Source organism: Oncorhynchus tshawytscha, linkage group LG28, assembly GCF_018296145.1.
Source record: "Oncorhynchus tshawytscha isolate Ot180627B linkage group LG28, Otsh_v2.0, whole genome shotgun sequence".
Classification (NCBI taxonomy): domain Eukaryota; kingdom Metazoa; phylum Chordata; class Actinopteri; order Salmoniformes; family Salmonidae; genus Oncorhynchus; species Oncorhynchus tshawytscha.
This window is the reverse complement of record NC_056456.1, coordinates 26,457,048-26,478,865: the sequence shown is the minus strand read 5'-3', so window position 1 is coordinate 26,478,865 and position 21,818 is coordinate 26,457,048. Positions and strand designations below refer to the sequence as shown.

Sequence of the window (21,818 nt, the reverse complement as noted above, 5' to 3'; positions counted from 1 at the left end):
CCAGGACCAAGGTAATCACCAGTGAGTCCCTGTCAGTAGAGTGGTGATATTTAACTGCCTTTCATTCCTGTGGTTATTTTCCTGGGGTGAGGTGTGTTGACTGGACACTTCAGTGCAACAGTGTTTGGCCTAGCGTTACAAAGGCACAGCAAGATACTATTTTACCTATAAAGGAATGAGTTCTTCAACATCACCAGGGCTTGAATGATGGTCTTTAGCACGATGAATTGGTCCATAAAAACAATGTACCAGGCAGAAGTGCTAGTTAATAGTAATAGTAATTCTTGATAGTGGTATTTATAGTGGTATTACTACCTCTCTTCATCAGCCCCGGGTTCAAAGACAAACCCTGCCCATCTGCCACTCCTGGCAGGATTGAGCAAATGGCCAAGTATTTAAACCCAGTTCTGCCCCTCATAGCGTAGGACCGACCCTCGGCCCCCTACCTGTCGGCGGAGGGAGCGCGTCCGTTTGCGTTGCGGGCATGGCCAACTTGTGTGTAGAGGGAGGAGTCTTGGTGGTGGTGGTCGTTGTCTCGGGGGCTCTGGGGACGGCTGTGTCCGCTGCCCAGGGACGTGTCCAGGGGCCCGATGCCGGCATAGGGGTGCTCCTCGTCTCGGCTCAGGTTGATGTCCAGGATCTCAGCGTAGTCCCTCTCCCGTGCCTGCCGCTCCCGCAGCTCCCGTGTCTTAAGCTGGATCCTGGAGGAAAGGAGACACGGAATGTTTCTTTATGGATTCAAAAGGAAAACAGTGGATGACACCCTATTGAAATCAAATGTAATTGACACATGCACTGAAAGCAACAGGTGTAGACTTGACTGTGAAATGCTTACTTACGGGCCCTTTCCAGACAATGCCAAATTAAAAAGAACATTTGCACAAAAGGAAATAGTAACAATAAAATAATGAGGCTATATACAGAGTATACCAAACATTTGCACCCCCATTTTGCCCTCAGAACAGCCTCAAATCGTCGGGCATGGACTCAAGCATTCAAAAGCATGTCAAAAGTATTCTACAGTGAAGCTGGCCTATGTTGACTTCAATACTTGCCACAGTTGTGTCAAGTGGGCTGAATGTCCTTTGGGTAGTGGACCATTCTTGAAACACACGGGAAACTGTTGAGCATGAAAAACCCAGAAGCATTGCAGTTCTTGACACAAACTGTTACGCCTGTCACCTACTACAATACCCCTTAAAAAGGCTCTTTTGTCTTACCCATTCACCCTCTGAATGGCACACATATCTCAATTGTCTCAAGGCTTTAAAATCCTTCTTTAACCTGTCTCCTCCCCTTCATCTACACTGATTGAAGTGGATTTTAAGTGACATCAACAAGGGACCAAAGCTTTCACCTGATCAGTCTATATGTCATGGCAAGAGCAGTTCTTCATTTTTTTTTATATACTCAGTGTACAAGGACTTCCAGTACAGTCAATGTAGCTGAGGTAATTGAGGTAATATGTACATGTAGGTAGGGGTAAAAGTGACGAGGCAATCATGATAGAAGATTATAAACAGAGTTGCAGCAGCATGTGTAAACAGTGTGAAAGAGTTTAAAAGTTTGTCTGTGTGGAGTCAACATGCATGTGTATGTTTTGTGTGTGTAAGCATATGTAGTATCTATGTAGACTGTGTAACTGTAGAATGTGTGACTGTGTGGGTAGAGTCCAGTGAGAGTGCATAGAGCCAGTGCAAAATATATAATATATGCAAATAGTCCGGGAAGCCATTTGATTAGCTGTTCAGTGGTCTTATGGCTTGGGGGTAGAAGCTGTTCAGGAGCCTTTTTTGTCCCGGACTTGGCGCTCTGGTACCGTTTGCCGAGCGGTATCATAAAGAAAAGTCTATGACTTTGGTGGCTGGAGTCTGACAATTTTTAGGGCCTTCCTCTGACACTGCCTGGCATATAGGTCCTGGGTGGCAGGGAGCTCGGCCCCAGTGATGTACTTGGCCGTACACACTAACCTATGTAGCGCCTTGCGGTCGGATGCCAAGCAGTCGCAATATCAAGCGGTGATGCAGCCAGTCAAGATTCTCTCAATTGTGCAGGTGTATAACTTTGAGGATCTTAGGGCCCATGCCAAATCTTTTCAGCCTCTTGAGGGGGAAGAAGCATTGTCGTGCCTTCTTCATGACTGCGTTGGTGTGTTTGGACCATGATGGGTCCTTTGTGATTTGGACACTCGACCAGCTCCACTGCAGCGCTGTCAATGTGAGTGGGGGCGTGCTCAGACCTAATTTCCTGTAGTTCACGTTCATCTCTCGTCTTACTGACATTGAGGGAGAGGTTGTTTTCGTGGCACCACACTTCCAGGTCTCATCGTCGTTGTGGATCAGGCCTACCACTGTGTCATTGGCCAAGGTAATTATAAGTTGTGTGCGGCCACGCGGTCGTGGGTAAACAGGGAGTACAGGAGGGGACTAAGCACACATCCCTGAGGAGCCCCTGTGTGGCAGAAGCACTGTTGCCTACCCTCACCAAATGGCCCATCAGGAAGTCCAGGATCCAGTTACAGAGGGAGGTGTTAAATCCTTAGCTTAGTGATGAGCTTGGAGGGCACTATGTTGTTGAACGCTGAGCTGTAGTCAATGAACAGCATTCTTACAAAGTTGTTCCTTTTGTCCGGGTAGCAAAGGGCAGTGTGGAGTGCAATAGCGATTGCGTAATCTGTATATCTGTTGGGGTGGTATGCAAATTGGAGTGGTTCAAGCGTGTCTGGGACGATGGTGTTGATGTGAGCCAGGACCTGCCTTTCAAAGCATTTCATGGCTATAGATATGAGTGCTACGGGGAGATAGTATTTAGACCGGCTACCTTGGCATTCTTGGGTACAGGGACTATGGTGGTCTGCTTGAAATATGTAGGTATTACAGACTGGGTCAGTGAGAGGTTGAAAATGTCATTTGCCAGCTCGTCGGCGTATGCTCTGAGTACGCAGTCCTGGTAATCAGTCTGGCTCTGCGGCCTTATGAATGTTAACCTGTTTAAAGGTCTTACACTCTATCGGCTAGAGAGCGTGATCACAGTCATCCGGAACAGCTAGTGCTCTTATGCATGGTTCAGTGTTGCTTGCCTCAAAGCGAGCATTGAAGGAATTTAGCTCGTCTGGTAGGCTTTTGACCAGAGCCCTATACAGTGAATAGGGTGCATTTGAGACAAACATTTTTACATCCTTATTGTAAAAGGCAGCTGCACCTTCTTTCTATAACACTTGTGTATTTTTAAACCCCCGTGTAAACTTTCCACTGCTGCAGTGAAATAGTTAGAAATTCTGTGGCGGTCTGAGTAGGCTACCTTGGGAAGGGTGGAGAAGCAGAAACTTTAACCTAATCAATGTCTGATCTGTAACGGCAGTTCCTTTCCCAAGGATCAGTTGGGATTTGCAAATCCGCCAGTAAAACACATATTGATTGGTCAAGGCCAGAGGCTAGAGAAAATCCACCTCTAATGGACTGTCTGTATGAATTTACTCCTCAGGTGAGGTTCAGGGCCTTCTCTTCACAACTAGACAGAAAAACAGAATTGTTTAGTGCGTCCTAAATGGCACCATATTCCCCATATAGTGCACTAGGCCTGGTCAACAGTAGTGCACAATATAGGGAATACGGTACCATTTGGGACACCGACAAGCTTCTGTCTGGTGAATCAACAGTCCGGAATATATTATGTATACATCTAATCCCACTTTCCTTTCATTCAGTATGTTTTATCATTATTGTGTACCTTTTACCACCAAGCAAGGGTGTAAAGTACTTAAGTAAAAATACTACTTAAGCTATTTTGGGGGAGTATCTGAACTTGATTATTTATATTTGACAACTTTTACTTTAATTCCTAAAGAAAATATACATATTGCTCCATACATTTTTCCTGACACCCAAAGTACTCGTTACATTTTGAACACTTGGCAGGACAGGAAAATGGTCCAATTCACACATCCCTGATCACCTGTACGTCCTCTGATCTGACGGACTCACTAAACACACATGCTTTGTTTGTAAATTATGGCAGTGTTGGAGTGTGCCCCTGGCTATCCTTAAATCAAAAATTAAAACAAAAGTGCCGTCTGGTTTGGTTAATAAGGAATTATACATTTTTATATGGAAGTATATTTTAGCAATGAGGTTCGCATTTGATACTTAAATCAGTATGCAACTTTTTGGGCGATCAGACAAAATTCCCAGAGCAATGAGAGTTATAGATTGTTTTCAAGTAGTGATCAAGTCTAAGAAGGGGTAGATCTGTTCTATGTGCACTATTTCTATGCTTCCCGTTCTTTAGTTTTGCGTATTTTACTTTTGGTTTTGTACACCAGCTTCAAAACAGCTAAAACAACAACATTTTTGGTTATTGAAAATATATTTCACAGTGATTGATGGTACAATGATTCTCCACACTATACTAGCTTATTTTGTAACAAACTGAAAATTAGCTAACTATTAGAGTTCTAGTAACCAGAATATGGCAGAACTATTTCTACTAGGTTCTACTAGCGCAACTAGGTATATTTAAAACCTAATACTTTTACTCAAGTAGTATTTTACTGGGTGACTTACTCGAGTCATTTTCTATAAAAAGTATGTTTACTTTTCCTCAAGTACGCCAATTGGATACTTTTTCCACTGCTGTCACCAAGGGACATCACATTATTGTTACACAGTGAACACAATGGAACATTGTTCTGTATGGAAAATGAAGAAAGGCCTCTCACCAACCCTGGTTCTTATGCCATCTACTACCCCCTCTTTCCCTAGTGTAGAACCCATTATAGCTCCTAGCCACCTACTCTTTGCCAAGTAGAGATATTTCCATCTCTCATCAGGGCCAATCATTAAGACCTGGGAGGGTTTCCTCACAGAAACATGTCAGGGCTGAGGCCATTGTTTGGTCCTACGGTTAACTCAGTCCTTCTTTCTGGCTGGCCCACTTGGATAGAGGCTCAGGATTATGACATGTGTTGGCACTTGCTATTGTCAAGATAGAATATCTCATTTGAATGGATTGGGGAACAATTAGCATTTTTGTGGTACAGGGTAAACAGAGCAATTTGAGGAAGACGATTCAGCTGTAGTGGTTCTTTCAGAAGATGTAGGGATTGAGATTGTACAGGGCAGCTGCTGTTGTAAGGAGACAAATTCATTCCGTCGGTCTAGCTAGCCTGATTAGAACATAGCATTGGTGACCCCTTTACCTCCCTTCCATGGAAAGGCTTCTGAGGGAGCAGATTGCCATGTCTGCCCTCATCAGCAGCACAGTGTTTCCCATCACTAGCTTACTACACTCGCAACACAAACCTTGTTTTCTCCAGGTTTAAAGAAAGATCTCTCAAGGGCCTGTTTCCTTCTGGTAATGTAGATATTCACTGAGTCTACAAACAAGCTTTAGAGTGTCTTCACTCAGGGCAGGCTACAGTGCTAATGTTATAAGAGGACTTTGTTTCTAAAAAAATAAACATAATATTATTCAAAAGATTGCTTAGTCCATTCATCTCAGCGACTGCCTAGAATATGTGATGAGCTCTTTTCTAGCTCATCAGGGAAATATTACTGCCTTTATGGAGAAATATTGTCCCATATAATGACTATTTTATTTCACAGTTAAATGGAAAACCCTTTTCTTTGACTTACCATTTCATTATGCATATTTCTTGAGGCATAATTATTTAGATTTCCCTGTTGAGTGCTAGACGAGGCAAACCTGTCTGTCCTCCTTTCTCTTTCCCTCGTTCCCCGGCAGTAAAGAGGCCCAGAGAGAAGCAAGGGGATGATAATTGCTAGTTTAAAGGTTGATAATTGGCGTAGCTGTAATTATGTGCTCGTTGAGGTACTCCCTCCTTGCACTTAAAATGAATACCTTAGCTGTTCACCACGGAATGGTCTGTAGGGAGAGGGGTGGAGGAGTAGGTAGATAGCACACTGAGAACACAAGTGTTTCATCTGGATAAGAAACGGAGCATGATTGATGATCCACCCACACTGACTTACTGTAACTTGAGATCCATCTAGAGATTAGTATTGAATGTGATCAAAAATGTACAGAGGACATTTTGTGTTTAATGCAGAGACCTATGTACCACAGTGATGCAGATATATACTCCATGACCAAAAGTATGTGGATACCTGCTTGTCGAACATCTTTATTCCAAAATCATGGGCATTGATAAGGAGTTTGTTCCCCCTTTGCTGCCATAACAGCCTCCACTCTTCAAGGAAGGCTTTCCACTAAATGTTGGAACATTGCTGTGGGGACTTGCTTCCATTCAGCCACACGAGCATTAGTGATGTTGGGCGATTAGGCATGGCTCACCGTCGGCGTTCCAATTAATTCCAAAGGTGTTGGATGGGGTTGAGGTCAGGGCTCTGTGCAGGCCAGTCAAGTTCTTCCACACCGATTTCTACAAACCATTTTTGTATGGGCCTTGCTATGTGCACAGGGGCATTGTCTTGCTGAAACAAGAAAAGGCCTTCCCCAAACTGTTGCCACAAAGTTGGAAGCACAGAACTGTCTACAATGTTATTGTATGCTGTGCGTTACGATTTTCCTTCACCGGAACTAAGGGGCCTAGTCCGAACCATGGAAAATAGCCCCAGACCATTATTCCTCCTCTACCAAACGTTACAGTTAGCACTACGCATTCGGGCAGGTAGGTAACCCAGATTTGTCCGTCAGAATGCCAGATGGTGAAGCGTGATTTATCACTCCAGTCCAATGGCGGCAAGCTTTACACCAGTCCAGTTGACACTTGGCATTGAGCATGGTGGAGTGCGGCGGCCCCGCCATGGAAACCCATTTCATGAAGCTCCCGACGAACAGTTATTGTGCTGACGTTGCGTCCAGAGGCAGTTTGGAACTCTGTAATCAGTGTTGCAACCGAGGACAATGATTTTTATATGCTACACGCTTCAGCGGCCTACCACTTTGCGGCTGAGCTGTTGTTGCTCCGAGACGTTTCCACTTCACAATAACAGCACTTACAGCTCTAGCAAGGCAGAAATTTGAACTGACTTATTGCCTCCTATGACGGTGCCATGTTGAAAGTCACAGAGCTCTTCAGTAAGGCCTTTCTATTGCCAATGTTTATCTATGGAGATTGCATGCAGTGTGCTCGATTTTCTACACCTATCAGCAACGGGTGTGTCTGAAATATCCAAATACACTAATTTGAAGGGGTATCCACATACTTTTGTGTGTATATATATATATATATATATATATATATATATATATAAATAAAAGTTATTCATACAAGTGTTTCCTATAGGTCTGATCATAATGATCATAATGATTTCTGGGTGTCTCAACTCTCGGTATTTCATGACAAGATCATTAACATATGTATAGCAATGGCTTATGATCTAAATAAATTGTGCATTGATTCACCCTGCAGTATATTTCCTTCTGAATCCATAATTAGCAACACTTATTAGCCAAGAGCCCAAAGCAGAGGGAGCTATTTTGTTGATGTGAATTTATAATGGCAGTCCCTTTGATTTGGTCTCCATGTCCAAGTGATTGGCTGTGCATCAGCACTGTAATGACATGGTATGTAGAAATGGAAGTGTTGTGATGAGTGTGATCATTATCACCCACAGCCAGGGCACTAAATATCTGGGCTTCAAAAGAAGCTCTCATGTCAATGATTGCCCCCAAAACTTTCAGTCCTTTAATAGAGGGTAAATCAAAGGAAACACTCAGTGCTGCAGTAGGGTGGTGTACATCAAGCCCCAACAACACACTCCCTCTCTCTATTTTTTAGTTGCATCCCAAATAGCACCCTATTCTCAATATAGTGCACTACTTTAGACCAGGGCAACTATATAGGGAATAGGGTGCCACTTGGGACTCTCACGCTGTCTCTAGCGTATGTGTGAATGTAGCTTTTAGTTGACTTGTGGGATCACAGAAAAGGATGTAGTCATTGAGACAGGGGCAAGTAAGACAGGCCGGGGAAGGAAGACAGAGCAGGCTCTTTCAGTGAGGCTTCCCAATATGTTGACCCTTGAACTTTCTTTGGTTCCTGGTAGAAATAGAAAAGACGATGTGACCGACCAGAAAGCCCTGTTAATGGCTTTAGTTGAGTTTTGCATCAATGGTACATTTCAGTGACAGCCATGTCTTGTGCAATATCCTATTTGACCTCAAGTAGTATAATTTACTGTATGATGCCTGTATAACTAAGTACTACTAAAAACACCATTTTAATTTTGAGGAATCCACAGTTGTCCCAAATTCAGTAGTTGGAGAGGAGAGGAAGCAGCGTAAGTACACAAGAACATGTCATAAATAGGTGAGAACATCACAATATTCCGTTGCATTTTGTCAAACCAGTTATTACTCAACATTATAGGGTGTTATCACAATGTGAATAATCGCCCTCAAAACTGATATCTGAACTTTCTAATAATGTGAAATACAAGTGTTAAATACCATGTTTTAGGGTCAGTGATCATGCACCTAAAACATGTACAGTTGAAGTCAGAAGTTTACATACAGCTTTGCCAAATACATTTAAACTCAGTTTTTCACCATTCCTGACATTTAATCCAAGTAAAAAAAGCCCTGTCTTCGGTCAGTTAGGATCACCACTTTATTTTAAGAATGTGAAATATCAGAATAATAGTAGAGTGTGATTAATATCAGCTTTTATTTCTTTCATCACATTCCCAGTGTGTCAGAAGTTTACACACACTCAATTAGTATTTGGTAGCATTGCCTAAAAATTGTTAAACTTGGGTCAAACATTTTGGGTAGCCTTTCACAAGCTTCCCACAATAAGTTTGGTGAATTTTGGCCCATTCCTCCGGACAGAGCTGGTGTAACTGAGTCAGGTTTGTAGGCCTTCTTGCTCGCACGCCCTTTTTTCCAGTTCTCCCCACAAATTTTCTATAGGATTGAGGTCAGGGCTTTGTGATGGCCACGCCAATAACTTGACTTTGTTGTCCTTAAACCATGTTTCCACAACTTTAGAAGTATGCTTGGTGTCATTGTCCATTTGGAAGACCCATTTGCGACCAAGCTTTAACTTCTTGACTGATGTCTTGAGATGTTGCTTCAATATATCCACATAATTTTCCTACCTCATGATGCCATCTATTTTGTGAAGTGCACCAGTCCCTCCTGCAGCAAAGCACCCCCACAACATGATGCTGCCAACCCCGTGCTTCAAAGTTGGGATGGTGTTCTTTGGACATTTCTCCAAGAAGTACGATCTTTGTCCCCATGTGCAGTTGCAAACCGTAGTCTGTCTTTTTTATGGCGGTTTTGGAGCAGTGGCTTCTTCCTTGCTGAGCGGCCTTTCAGGTTATGTCAATATGGGACTCGTTTTACTGTGGATATAGATACTTTTGTACCCGTTTCCTCCAGCATCTTCACAAGGTCCTTCGCTGTTGTTCTGGGACGGATTTGCACTTTTCGCACCGAAGTACGTTCATCTCTAGGAGACCGCGTCTCCTTCCTGAGCGGTATGACGGCTGCGTGGTCCCATGGTATTTATTCTTGCGTACTATTGTTTGTACAGATGAACATGGTACCTTCAGGTGTTTGGAAATTGCTCCCATGGATGAACCAGACTTGTGGAGGTCTACCATTTATTTTCTGAGGTCTTGGCTGATTTCTTTTGATATGTTGTCACGCAAAGAGGCACTGAGTTTGTAGGTAGGCCTTGAAATACATCCACAGGTACACCTCCAAGTGACTCAAATTATGTCAATTAGCCTATCAGAAGCTTTTAAAGCCATGACATAATTTTCTGGAATTTTCCAAGCTGTTTAAAGGCACAGTCAACTTCTGACCCACTGGAATTGTGATACAGTGAATTATAAGTGAAATAATCTGTCTGTAAACAACTGTTGGAAAAGTTACTTGTTTCATGCACAAAGTAGATGTCCTAACCGACTTCCCAAAACTATAGTTTGTTAACAAGTCATTTGTGGAGTGGTTGAAAAACGAGTTTTCATGACTCCAACCTAAGTGTACGTAAACTTCCGACTTCAACTGTATGTATGTATGTGTGTATGTTCAGTAATAAGCTTCGGCATTTACAACCTGGTGCCCAAATGACTGGCACATTGCCCTCCTGCCCTATCCTTCATTAGACTGAGTTGAGCTCGTGTCCTGGGGCTTGTCTAGTGGGTAGCACCCCCCCAATGCCTTTCAGCACATTACACTTGTATTCGTGTGGGATTGAATCCCAGTCCCACCACAAAACATCTATTTTTTAACTGTCCTGTCAGCCTCTATAACAATAAAACATTATTACAAAATGGTGTGTGTAGACAGACACTGACCTCTCCTGCTCCAGTCTCATCCTCAGTGTTTCGTCCTCTGAGGCTTGCAGCTCCTCCGGCCTCCACTTGCTTGACCCTTTACGCTCAATTTTCTCTCCGTCCTTGCGATGTTTACCAAACCTAAAACATAAATGGGATCAGCAGACAATTTTACCGAAATGGCTTCGATTTGGGTATTTCTATGTGTGCATCCCAAATGGCACCCTAATCCCTAACGCACTCCTTTTAACCAGAGCCCTATTGGATCTGGTTAAAAGTAGTACACTTTATTGGGAATATAGAATATATTGCCATTTGGGACACATTCAAACAGTTCCCCCAGAGATAATAACTAGTAAACTACTAATGGTGATCAACTCTGCCACTCTCTCCAACTTACTTTTGATAAAAACTCCAAATGTTTAGCTCTCTACTTTTACATTCTACTTGACTGAGTTTTCCTAGGCTAACTCAGAGGGAAATTGGCCTGCAGAGTCTCAGAGAGTGAGAAACAGAGCGGAGCGAAATACAGCAGTGGGAGGTCTATCGCCTGATTAATTGATCAACAAATGGCCTCAAATGTAGCATAAAGTGGTTGACAGTGATGTGTAGATGTTAATATTGAGAATTGTCCTATCTATCACAGAGACAGCGGGTGACAGTTTCTCTTTCCATGCCAGTGGCTTCCATTAAGTCTCCTTAAACACCAGCCACGTCCCAATATTAATTGGGACTCCAAAATGGTACCCTGTTCCCCTTATAGTGCACTACTTTCAACGAGAGCCTCTATGTATCTAGGGAATAGGGTGCCATTTGGGACACAGTGGAGATTTATGTCAGGAGGCACAAGTGAAACTTTGAGATGAGGACATTCATCATGACAGAAGGGCATTTAATATTCTTAATATTCTGCGCACAGAACCCTTATCACTTCTCTGCTCACGAGTTCAACACCACTGATAAGATGGGAATTTACAAGAGATATTTGAACTAAAGAAGCAGGCGACTTGAGACTTCAAGTTCAACGGCTCTGAGAAAAAGCGTCAACAGAGAGAAAGAGAGCGAGAGAGAGAGAAAGGGAGAGAGACTGCATTGCTTTATATATTTGCGGTCAAGTTATTTTCTCAGATAATGGACGTCCATGAGAAGATAACGATGAGCCACGGCAGTTTAACATCAAATGACAGAGATATGAGATGGACAGACAGGATGCATTGCAATCACATAAGACGCATTTCAAATTCATCTTGATGTGATAAGGTCTGGCTTGACAGTCTGACTATAGCACAGCTCCAAACCTTTCATGAGTTACAGTTCGTCACTTTACTACACCGTAGCATTGAAAAACCAACCATATTGACAAATCCACACACGTGTGTGTGTGTGTGTGTGTGTGTGTGTCTGGGCAGTGGCCATTTTGAGGAGGCTGCGAGCAGATTGGGTGTTGCTTTGAGTCCAAGTGTTGATTGGTGTAGAGTAGGAGGGAGGATGCTGTGGTCTGATGGTAATGAGGCTTTGATTGGGCTGCAGTGTGTGTGTATGTGCGTGGAGCCCAGAGAACTGAGAGGGTCAGCTCTGACTAGCCTCTGTCTGGTGTCTCTGTATCGGCATTCTCTGTCAGAACCACTTTTGTACACTACTTTTACTAAATAAGTAGTGCACTATATATAGCGAATAGGGTGCTATTTGGGACATAACCTCTGTCAAAACCACTAGGAATAAAAAATGTATGCATCATTGGCATCTCAGAGACCATCTCAGACAATCAGATGAAAGGCATGACCCACTTATAAGGGTGGGTAAAAGACTGGTAGAGGAGAATGGAGAGTGTGTATGTGTGCGTACGCGTCCTACCTGAACATGTCTCCCAGGCCTTTCAGCATGCCTTTCTTAGCCTTGTTCTTGCTGACCTTCTCTTTGTCCTTCTGTTTCTTTTTGTCATTCCCTCCCTTGTCCTTCTCGTCTTCATTGGTGCGGTTGCCGTTGACCAACGGTCTCTCGGTGTTAGGCAGTGGCGTCAGATCTGCCACGGTGGACACAGAGTCGCGCCCGGACCGAGAGCTCCCCTCGGTGTCCTCCTCCACTGGACAGACAGTAACAGAATGTTTTATATTGCTGGAATCTTTAAAGAAGAAATGGTCTTTGAATCTTTGATCTCGAATCCTTACTTTTAATACACACAGGTAACTTGAACTTTAGCATTAATTGTGTGTAGATATCAATGGAAGATAGAGTATGTGTGAAAGTATTTGGCTTTTGGTTAGCTAATATTTCTATCCAATATAATTATATCTTACATGTCTCCTGAACTAAGATCTGTCCAATAGATGTCTATCTTACGGAGGTACACTACCATTCAAAAGTTTGGGGTCACTTAGAAATGTCCTTGTTTTTGAAAGAAAAGCACATTTTTTTGTCCATTAAAATAACATCAAATTGATCAGAAATACAGTGTAGACATTGTTAATGTTGTAAATGACTATTTAAGTCGGAAACGGCTGATTTTTAATGGAATATCTACAAAGGCGTACAGAGGCCCATTATCAGCAACAATCATTCCTGCGTTCCAATGGCACGTTGTGTTAGCTAATCTAAGTTTATAATTTTAAAAGGCTAATTGATCATTAGAAAGCCCTTTTGCAATTGTTAGCACAGCTGAAATCTGTTGTTCTGTTTAAAGAAGCAATAAAACTGGCCTTCTTTAGACTAGTTGAGTATCTGGAGCATCAGCATTTGTGGGTTTATTAATGATGATATCCTTTAAAAATGTAGATATTCCATTAAACAATTGTTAAAAAACAGAATCTGCCGTTTCAAGCAACAATAGTAATTTACAACATGAACAATGCCTACACTGTATTTCTGATCAATTTTATGTTATTTTAATGGACAAAATTATACATTCTTTTCAAAAACAATGACTTTTCTAAGTGACACCAAAATTTTGGACAGTAGTGTATGTCCAACAGAAGTCTATCTTATGGAGATTTGTCCAACAGAAGTCTCTTACATGTCTCCATGTCCTCATCGTCATCCTCTGTAGCGGCTGGCCTGTCGTATGACTTGTCGATGGCAGCCCGGAAGCTCTCATTGCAGCCCCGCCCCCTGATGATGCGTGGGCGTGGCCTGTGGAAGGGCATGTCACCGTTCAGCGTTACCTCGGCAACGGCTGTCTGTAAACTCTCTAGAGAGCTGGACTTCTTGAGGCCTAAGAAAGGACCCACGTCCCTGGTGGAAGACCCTGGGGAGGAGCAACAGTATCAAAACTTACTTATTTGATTAAACTGTGAGGGAACCAAAGGAGATTGTATTTTTTTAATGCAGGGCTGTGTTCAACTAAAGCACCTTGTTATTTTACTTGACTACCCGTGAGTTGAAATGAAAACTTGGATGGGGCTCACACTAACATGTAACCAAAACAGGTTGTGTTGCATTGAGAAAAAAGTGGAATAACTTTTACAAATGATAGTGTTTTGGCTAAAGCCTAGATAAGAGTAAGTCCCACAAATGCAAATCTGGACCTTATATTTTTCCTCTCTAATCAGAAACTGATTTAGACCTGGGACACCAAGTGGGTGCAATTAATTATCAGGTAGAACAGAAAACCAGCAGGCTTCGGGCCTCGTAGGGTCAGAGTTGAGTACCCCTGTAGGTGTACAGTACATCTCTTGTCCATCACTCACAGGTTGAGGGGGTATTGTAGATAAATAAAATGTAGATTGGTATGGAGGCGTGGAGAGGATGTCTCTCAAATGGCACCCTATGTAGTGCATTACTTTTGACCAGGATCCTTATAAAAGTAGTGCACTATACACAGAATAGGGTGCTATGTGCATTGCAACCAGAGAGTGGGATGGATTACCTCAGGGGAACAGCCCAGCTGACTCTACAGCCCTCTAATCCACAGAGTATACTGTAGCAGAGCTACTGGAACTGGGTAAACAAGAGGCCCGGGGAGCTAATACTAGTAGTGCTTTCTACAGGGAATAGGGTGCCATTTGGGATGCAGGCCTGTTGTTTCTAGCCTCCAGTTCAAGACTATATCCACTAAATATTTGTAAAACACGATTTTTGTTCATCGGAAAAATACATCGCACGATAACCACTCAATTACAATTTAAATTGTGGAAATGTAATTTCACCTTAATAACTGTTATAGGCTAATAGATTTCAGGCTATTTTCTTAAGCGTTTCAAGGGTTATTTTGTTTGCCGGCCCCTGTGCTACACTCTCCTCCTTTAATCTACACATTCACTCCGAGCTAAAGCAGCAATGAGGCATGGTCCATTTAGCAGGCCCAAAACAAATCCCAAATCCTGGGAAAATGATCACAGTGACAGCTTGGGAGATGGAGTGACGTCCCATAGAGTTCTGGTCAATAGCAGTGCACTATAGGGAATAGACATAGCATAGCCTGCGAGAGGTGGGACACAATAGCCTGGGCCAGAGGGCCATACTCCTCCACTGATTGGCTATAGGACATTTTTGACACAGACTATATCCACATGTTTGTCCACTAGGTTAGTAGAGGGCAATGGAGAGGTGTTTGCCCACTGTTATACAGCTCCCTAATGGCCAATAGCAACAGTTATTCCTTCAAACTTTCCAAGACGTTTCCCGTCGATTACGTGCCTACATGTGCAACTCCAGTGGGTCCTATAGTCACACAGGGATTCTCAAAATGGCACCCTATTCCCTAAATAGTGCACTACTTTTGACAAGAGTTCCATGGGCCCTGGTCAAAAGTAGTGCACTATAAGGTTTAGGGTGCTATTTGGGACTCTTCCAGGGTATTCCCTGTTTGACATTCCTCCTGACTGCAGGGTGATTGATACCTGTATTTATTATCATAAGGGAGCACCACCAATCTCTGTACGACCCACGTTATCTTCAGTTTGAATAGGGTGGCGGTCTGTATAAATACACCTAGTACAGATATGTAGAAGGCTGGAGGTTTCCAGGTCTGACTATCTGAAACTCCATCTCAAACAAACCGCTGCCTGATGTTCTTGACTCACGCCATCTGTCAGAGGTCTGAATTCATGTCATTTTTAAGACTACCACCGAGGTGTGACTGGGAAGTGTGCGGTGGGGCTGCTGACTGAAGGCTAAAACCAAATGAATGTGGTTTGATGCATGAAAGCCCATCAGCCGCTGCTTCAGTGAGACGTTAAGAGGACAGGACAGCCTGATGAAAATGAATAGGCACCAGCCCTGCTTGTTCAGGCTGCAATGTATTCAATTTACCGCCTTCCACCTTCGCTCCACTTCTCACTCCCAGCCAAGCAGCCACAATATCTACAGCCACCCACATTGAAGCGTGGGGCAGCTTCCCTAATGGAACCCTATTCCCGAAATAGGACTCATAGGGCTCTTGTCAAAAGCAGTGCACTAAATAGGAAATAGGGTGCCATTTGGGACGCACTCCAGGTATCTCTCTTGCAAGTGACTGCTCAGACAATGTTTGGAGAAAACAAGAGACAATGACATATTTAGTCTCGTTCATGTGTACAGTAGTTCTACCAGACTGCTTCTATTTCCTGATGGTTCCCTTCATTTTTCCTGCTTCACTGTGGCGTACATTCTGCTAAACCCAATTCTTTCTCTTGCTTTCACTGTGCCATTCAGCTAAATCCCATCCTTCGAAGGAACTTCTATTTAGAGGTGGCTGTGAAAACACACAGCTGACAATGACGGATGACTTGCTGTCAGTTTGCAGCCCAGCCAAGGACAGAGCGTTCTTTCTCTTGCTCTCTCTCAATCTATCGCACTCTCAGTCTCTCCCCCTCCTCACATCCCCATCCACAGAACAATTAGCAGTGCTACCGTGTCTTAAGAAAAATCACTGCCAAGTCCATATTCACCCACCCACAATTCCACCGCAATGACCTCAAACTGTCTCAAGGTTCTTTGTATTCTATTCTCTTCTCATAGTGAGGTGGTAGATTCTAAAGCAGGTCTGGATTTGCAGGATGGAATGTGGGTAGCAACTGGAATGGATGAGGTGTCCGTTCTCCCTCAGTGACATGTCACTCCTTACCTGGTGTGTTCTCTTTGCGAGGGGTGAGGTTAATCTCGTCGGCTACTGTTAAAGGGGGGCAACACACATTTAGGATTGGTTAGAGAGCACATTCCACATGCAAACATTCCAGCAATGTTACTGTACAGTGCGTACATCACATCTTTGGGCAACTTCAAGGGCAATCAGATACCATGCGAGACACAGACAGAAAGACAGGGAAATGGAGGGGTTTAGGATAGCAATCAGAGCTATTGTGATATAAACAGTGCAGGACTACAATAATTCAGTGGGGATCAGAAGCAGATTAGATATAGGCTGTGTCCCAAATGGCACCCTAATCTCTTGATAGGGCATTACTGGTCAAAAGTAGTGCACCACACACACATATAACAGGGTGCCATTTGAGACGCAGGCATAGTGTGGGTGAGGTGGAAGACTGTCAGCCAAAGCGATCAGGAAGGTTTAATGTTATCTGAAGTGAGCTGAAACCTTATTCTGAGGTGTGCAGCCTGTTTGATGTCACATAAAAAAAGACAGAAATGCGTCACACGTGGATTACATAGAGTAAAAGCCACAAATATCAGGGTGTGCAATACAAGTCTTACAGATGCAATTAACAATGAGTGGGTATGGAGGGGTCTTCGGAAAGTTCTCAGAACACTTGACTATTTCCACATTTTGTTACGTTAGCCTTATGCTAAAATGGATTGTTTTTTTCCTTCAATCTAGACACCATACCCCATAATGACAAAGGAAAAACAGTTTTTTGCTTTGTCATTATGAACTAAAATATGACATCTTTAGGATCTCTCTGTACTTAGCTCCGTTCATCTTTGCCTCAACCCTGACTAGTCTCCCAGTCCCTGCCGCTGAAAGACATCCTCACAGCATGATGTTGCCACCACCATGCTTCACCGTAAGGATGGTGCCAGGTTTCCTCCAGACGTGATGCTTGGCATTCAGGCCAAAGAGTTCAATCTTGGTTTCATCAAACCAGAGACTCTTGTTTCTCATGGTCTGAGAGTCTTGAGGTGCCTTTCGGCAAACTCCAAGCGGGCTGTCATGTGCCTTTTACTGAGGAGTGGCTTTCGTCTGGCCACTCTACCATAAAGGCCTGATTGGTGGAGTGCCGCAGAGATGGTTTTCCTTCTGTAAGGTTCTCCCATCTCCAGAGTAACTCTAGAGCTCCATCAGAGTGACCGTCAGGTTTTCTTGGTCACCACCCTGACCAAGGCCCTTCTCCCCCGATTGCGCAGTTTGGCCAGGCGGCCAGCTCTAGGAAGAGTCTTGGTGGTTCCAAACTTCTTCCATTTAAGAATGATGGAGGCCACAATTTAATTTACCACAGGTAGACTCCAATAAAGTTGTAGAAACATCAAGGATAATCAATGGAAACAGGATGCACCTGACCTCAATTTTGTGTCTCATAGTAAAGGGTCTGAATGCTTATGTAAATAAGGTATTTATGTTTTTATAAATTTGCAAAAATGTCTAAAACCCTGTTTTCACTTATCATTATGGGGTATTGTGTGTAGATTGCTGAGAATTTTCATTTATTTAATGAATTTTATAATAAGGCTGTAACGTAACAATGTGGAAAAAGTCTGAATACTTCCGAAGGCACTGTATTTACAGTAAATATACAAAAGTATGTGGACACCCCTTCAAATGAGTGGATTCTGCAATTTACACCACGGCCGTTAAAATCAAGCACACAGCCAAGCAATCTCCATAGACAGGCCATTCTACTGCCAATGTCTTATTGAAGAGCTCAGTGACATTCAACATGGCACCGTCATAGGATGACACTTTTCCTGCAAGTCAGTATGTAACATTTCTGCCCTGCTGGAGCTGCCTCGGGTTAACTGTAAGTGCTGTTATTGTGAAGTGGAAACATCGAGGAGCAACAACAGCTCAGTCGAAGTGGTAGGCCACACAAGACCACAGAACAGGACTGCCGAGTGCTGCACGTAGAGCGTAAATATAGTCTGTCCTCGGATGCGACACTCACTACCGAGTTCCAAACTGCCTCTGGAAACAACGTCAGCACAATAACTGTTTGTTGGGAGCTTCATGAAATGGGTTTTCACGGCTGAGCAGCCGCACACAAGCCTAAGATCACCATGCGCAATGCCAAGCATCTGCTGGAGTGGTGTAAAGTTCCCCGCCATTGAACTGGAGTGATGAATCGCGCTTCACCATCTGCCAGATGGGTTTGGCGGATGCCAGGAGAAAACTACCTGCCCCAATGCATAGTGCCAACTAACATTTGGTGGAGAAGGAATAATGGTCTGTGGCTATTTTTCATAGTTCGGGCTTGGCCCCTTAGTTCCAGTGAAGGGAAATCTGAAAGCTACAGCATACAATGACATTCTAGACGATTCTGTGCTTCAAGCAGTTTGGGGAAGGCCCTTTCCTGTTTCAGCATGACAATGCGTGCACAAAGCGAGGTCCATACAGAAACGGTTTGTCATGATTAGTGTAGAAGAACTTGACTGGCCTGTACAGAGTCCTGACCTCAACCCCCTCAAACACCTTTGTGATGAATTGGAACACCAACTGAGAGCCAGGCCAAATCTCCAAACATCAGTGCCTGACCGCAATAATGATTTTGTGGCTGAATGGAAGCAAGTTCACGCAGCAATGTTCCAACATCTAGTGGAAAGCCTTCCTTGAAGAGTGAAGGCTGTTATAGCAGAAAAGGGGGGCCAACTCCATATTTATGTCCATGACTTTGGAATGAGATGTTCGACAAACAGGTGTCCACATACTTTTGGTCATGTAATGTATGTGCCTAATTTGGGTATTCCTAACCATTCAGCGGGCTGGTTTCACAGACACAGAGGACTAGGGCTTAATCTCTCTGGTAAACTGACCTAAAACATCGTGCCATTGGTTCCAGGAGGAGCTGACCTATAGGGTGTCAATGAGAGGTAGGAAAGGGACATGGGTGGATGTTTGGGTTAGTACCTAGATCCATGCTCTTGGACTTGCGTGTCTTGATGATCTCCAGCTGACCGGCATCTCCAAACTGCTTTGTCCGTTTCTCAGACATGCTCTGTCTGCCGAAGCCCTCCCTCTGAAAGGCTCCGTCTGGGTCGGTGTCATCAGGGCTCAGAGGGCTACATGAAGAGAGGGGTGAAGGCAGTGATGGAGAGAGACAAAGAGAGACAAAGAGTAAGTGAAAGTGAGGGAGAGGATAAAGGATAGAGAAAGAGAGAGAGAAAGGACAGAGGGAAAGAGAAGGATAGGATGAGATTATTCTCGTGAAAATCAAACAGTCATCATCAATGTCTTCCAATCATCAAATCAAGCCACTGCAGATCTTCGAGTCAGGACCATACCTGAGAAGCCACTGATTACAGCAGAGACTAATTTGACTGGGCTGGCCCAGTTACAATCACCACCCACTCAGACCAGCCCAGCCCCACTGATGGGAACTGACTGGGCCTCCTCATCACATGGTGGCAAAAGCCCTTCACGTCCAGGCTACTACCCAAATGACACCCTATTCGTATTTACAGGACTACTTTTGACCAGGGTCATTGGGCTCTAGTAGTGCACTATATAGGGAAAAGGGTGTCATTTGGGATGCAGTCCCAGTTAAGTGGGTAGCAGGTAGGTGTGCCTGAGTGTCCTTTCAAAATCAGATGCTTCAGCAAACATAGGAGTCACATCGACCTTATGTTTCAACATACAGTATAAAGAAAAATATTTACCTACAGTGTATTTCAGCATAGAAAGAAACAGTGGAATCTTTTGAACACACAGTACTAGGTCTAAATTGCTACAACTGAAATAATACTAGCATTCCATTGCGAAACCTTAGCAAAACATGGTCCGGATTATCAAAACAAATGTTAAGCGTGACACACTAACAGCTGATATACACAGAAACCCTAAGCGGTGTTCGTGGAGATATAATGTGTGTTGTGTGTTTGACTGAGGTAACAGAAGGTAATGAGCCAGTGCTGAAATAGGTCCCAAATGGCACCCTAACTCCCTACGTAGTGCACTACTTTTGACCAGGGACCATAGGCCACTATGTAGGGAGCCATTTGGGACTTTGTCCTCTCACCTCTCATTCTGAATTTGAATCTCTTTGGCCCAGGGGGGAGGGACCCCCACGTCGTCATGTGAGCTGGAAGACGATTGGTCAGAGAGATGGGTAGGAAGTACAGGCAGCCTATCGTCTTCGATGATGACTGTGTCGTCCTGGGGCATGTTGACTGTAGGGGAGAGCTGGTAGTTACCTATAGGACAAAACAGAGAAGCATGATTGGAGAAGGCTTTGATATACATCACACAATAAACACATTTAAAGCGTTCATTTGATATTCATTGGACATTTGTTCCTTTGATATAACACGCAACTAATTTACCACAATACATGCTTTAATTTAAAAGCAGACCCAGAGTGAAATTCTCAATCAGTTCCTATTTAAATCACCATGCTGTGTTTGGCAGCATCTGGCATGACATTGTCAAGTGTCATTATAGTGTGCTTAATGCAAGCTGTGGCATTGTGAAAAACGGAAAACTATTGACTTTGGCACGCTCACCGAGCAAGGCAAAAAACCTTCCCCTTTCTTTGTGTCCAATAGAGGGATTTAAAAACACATTGCTATGCAATGCATGACGCTATCTTGTCTTTGGGGGTAACTGAGCATCTGAAGAAGGGTGGTCTCAATGCTGTATAATAGCACTCCACAATGACGGAGAGAAAAGTTTGTGTTAGGAATCTGTTTGGGTCTCATGGCAGGAATACAGGACTTTCCACCCGGGACGTGAGGCCTTGCGCCAGGGTTCGTGTTTGTTTCTCCACACTGAGAATCCGTGTGGTACTAAATATAACCATAGTTCCACACTGCCCGGCCAGCTAGCATGGCTGGATTGATGAATTGTGGTGTGCTGAAAGTTCATAGACTCACCAGTCTCAATAGCATCCAAAAGTTCGCTGGTTTGAATCCACGATCATACTACGTGAAAAATCTGTCGATGTGCCCTTGAGCAAGGCACTGAAACCTAATTGCTACTGTAAGTCACTCTGGATAAGAGCGTCTGCTAAATGACTACAATGTAAATAGAGCAGAGGGACTGTGTGTGTGTGTTTGTGCGTGCATGCTTGCGTACATTTAGAGTGTTGTTCCTGTAATCTCTATCCCTGCTGTGTGTGTGTCTGTGTGTGTGTGTGTCTTTTCGGGGAACTCTGGTGTGTATGAGCCCTAAAGCAGTGTACATTGGTCTTCTAAGGCAGTGGGTCTAAAACCTCTCCTCGCGGACCCCCCCCAGACGTTCTCCTCGCGGACCCCCAGACGTTCCACAACTTTGTTGTAGCCCTGAACTAGCTCACCTGATTCACCTAGTCAAGGGCTTGATGATTAGTTGACCAGGCTCAATGGCTCTGTAATGAAACACGGCTGTAGGTGAGTAGGAATGAAGGTGGCAGGCACCGAGTAGACCAATGAATAAATCTACTTCTGTTCATGCTTTTTTCTAGAAGCAATCAACTTTTTTGGCAGGCA

The 21,818-nt window shown here is 43.7% G+C and overlaps 1 protein-coding gene across 10 annotated transcripts in view; it reads right to left on the bottom strand.

The window, feature by feature from the left end:
- Window positions 1–21,818, bottom strand: part of pard3ab (par-3 family cell polarity regulator alpha, b) — a 239,351-nt gene that overhangs the window by 55,236 nt on the left and 162,297 nt on the right. For 9 of the 10 annotated variants that reach the window (XR_006080216.1, XR_006080217.1, XM_042308154.1 and 6 more), the window contains 7 exons: window positions 20,372–20,546; window positions 19,264–19,415; window positions 16,312–16,356; window positions 13,282–13,512; window positions 12,126–12,354; window positions 10,293–10,412; window positions 447–701 (listed from right to left, as the gene is read on the bottom strand). Coding sequence is in view for 8 of the 10 variants with exons in the window: in XM_042308154.1 (XP_042164088.1) it covers window positions 447–701; window positions 10,293–10,412; window positions 12,126–12,354; window positions 13,282–13,512; window positions 16,312–16,356; window positions 19,264–19,415; window positions 20,372–20,546 (1,207 nt within the window). In the remaining 2 variants the exon portion in view is untranslated. The remainder of the gene's footprint in view (window positions 1–446; window positions 702–10,292; window positions 10,413–12,125; window positions 12,355–13,281; window positions 13,513–16,311; window positions 16,357–19,263; window positions 19,416–20,371; window positions 20,547–21,818) is intronic. The other variant, XM_042308157.1, reaches the window with a different exon arrangement.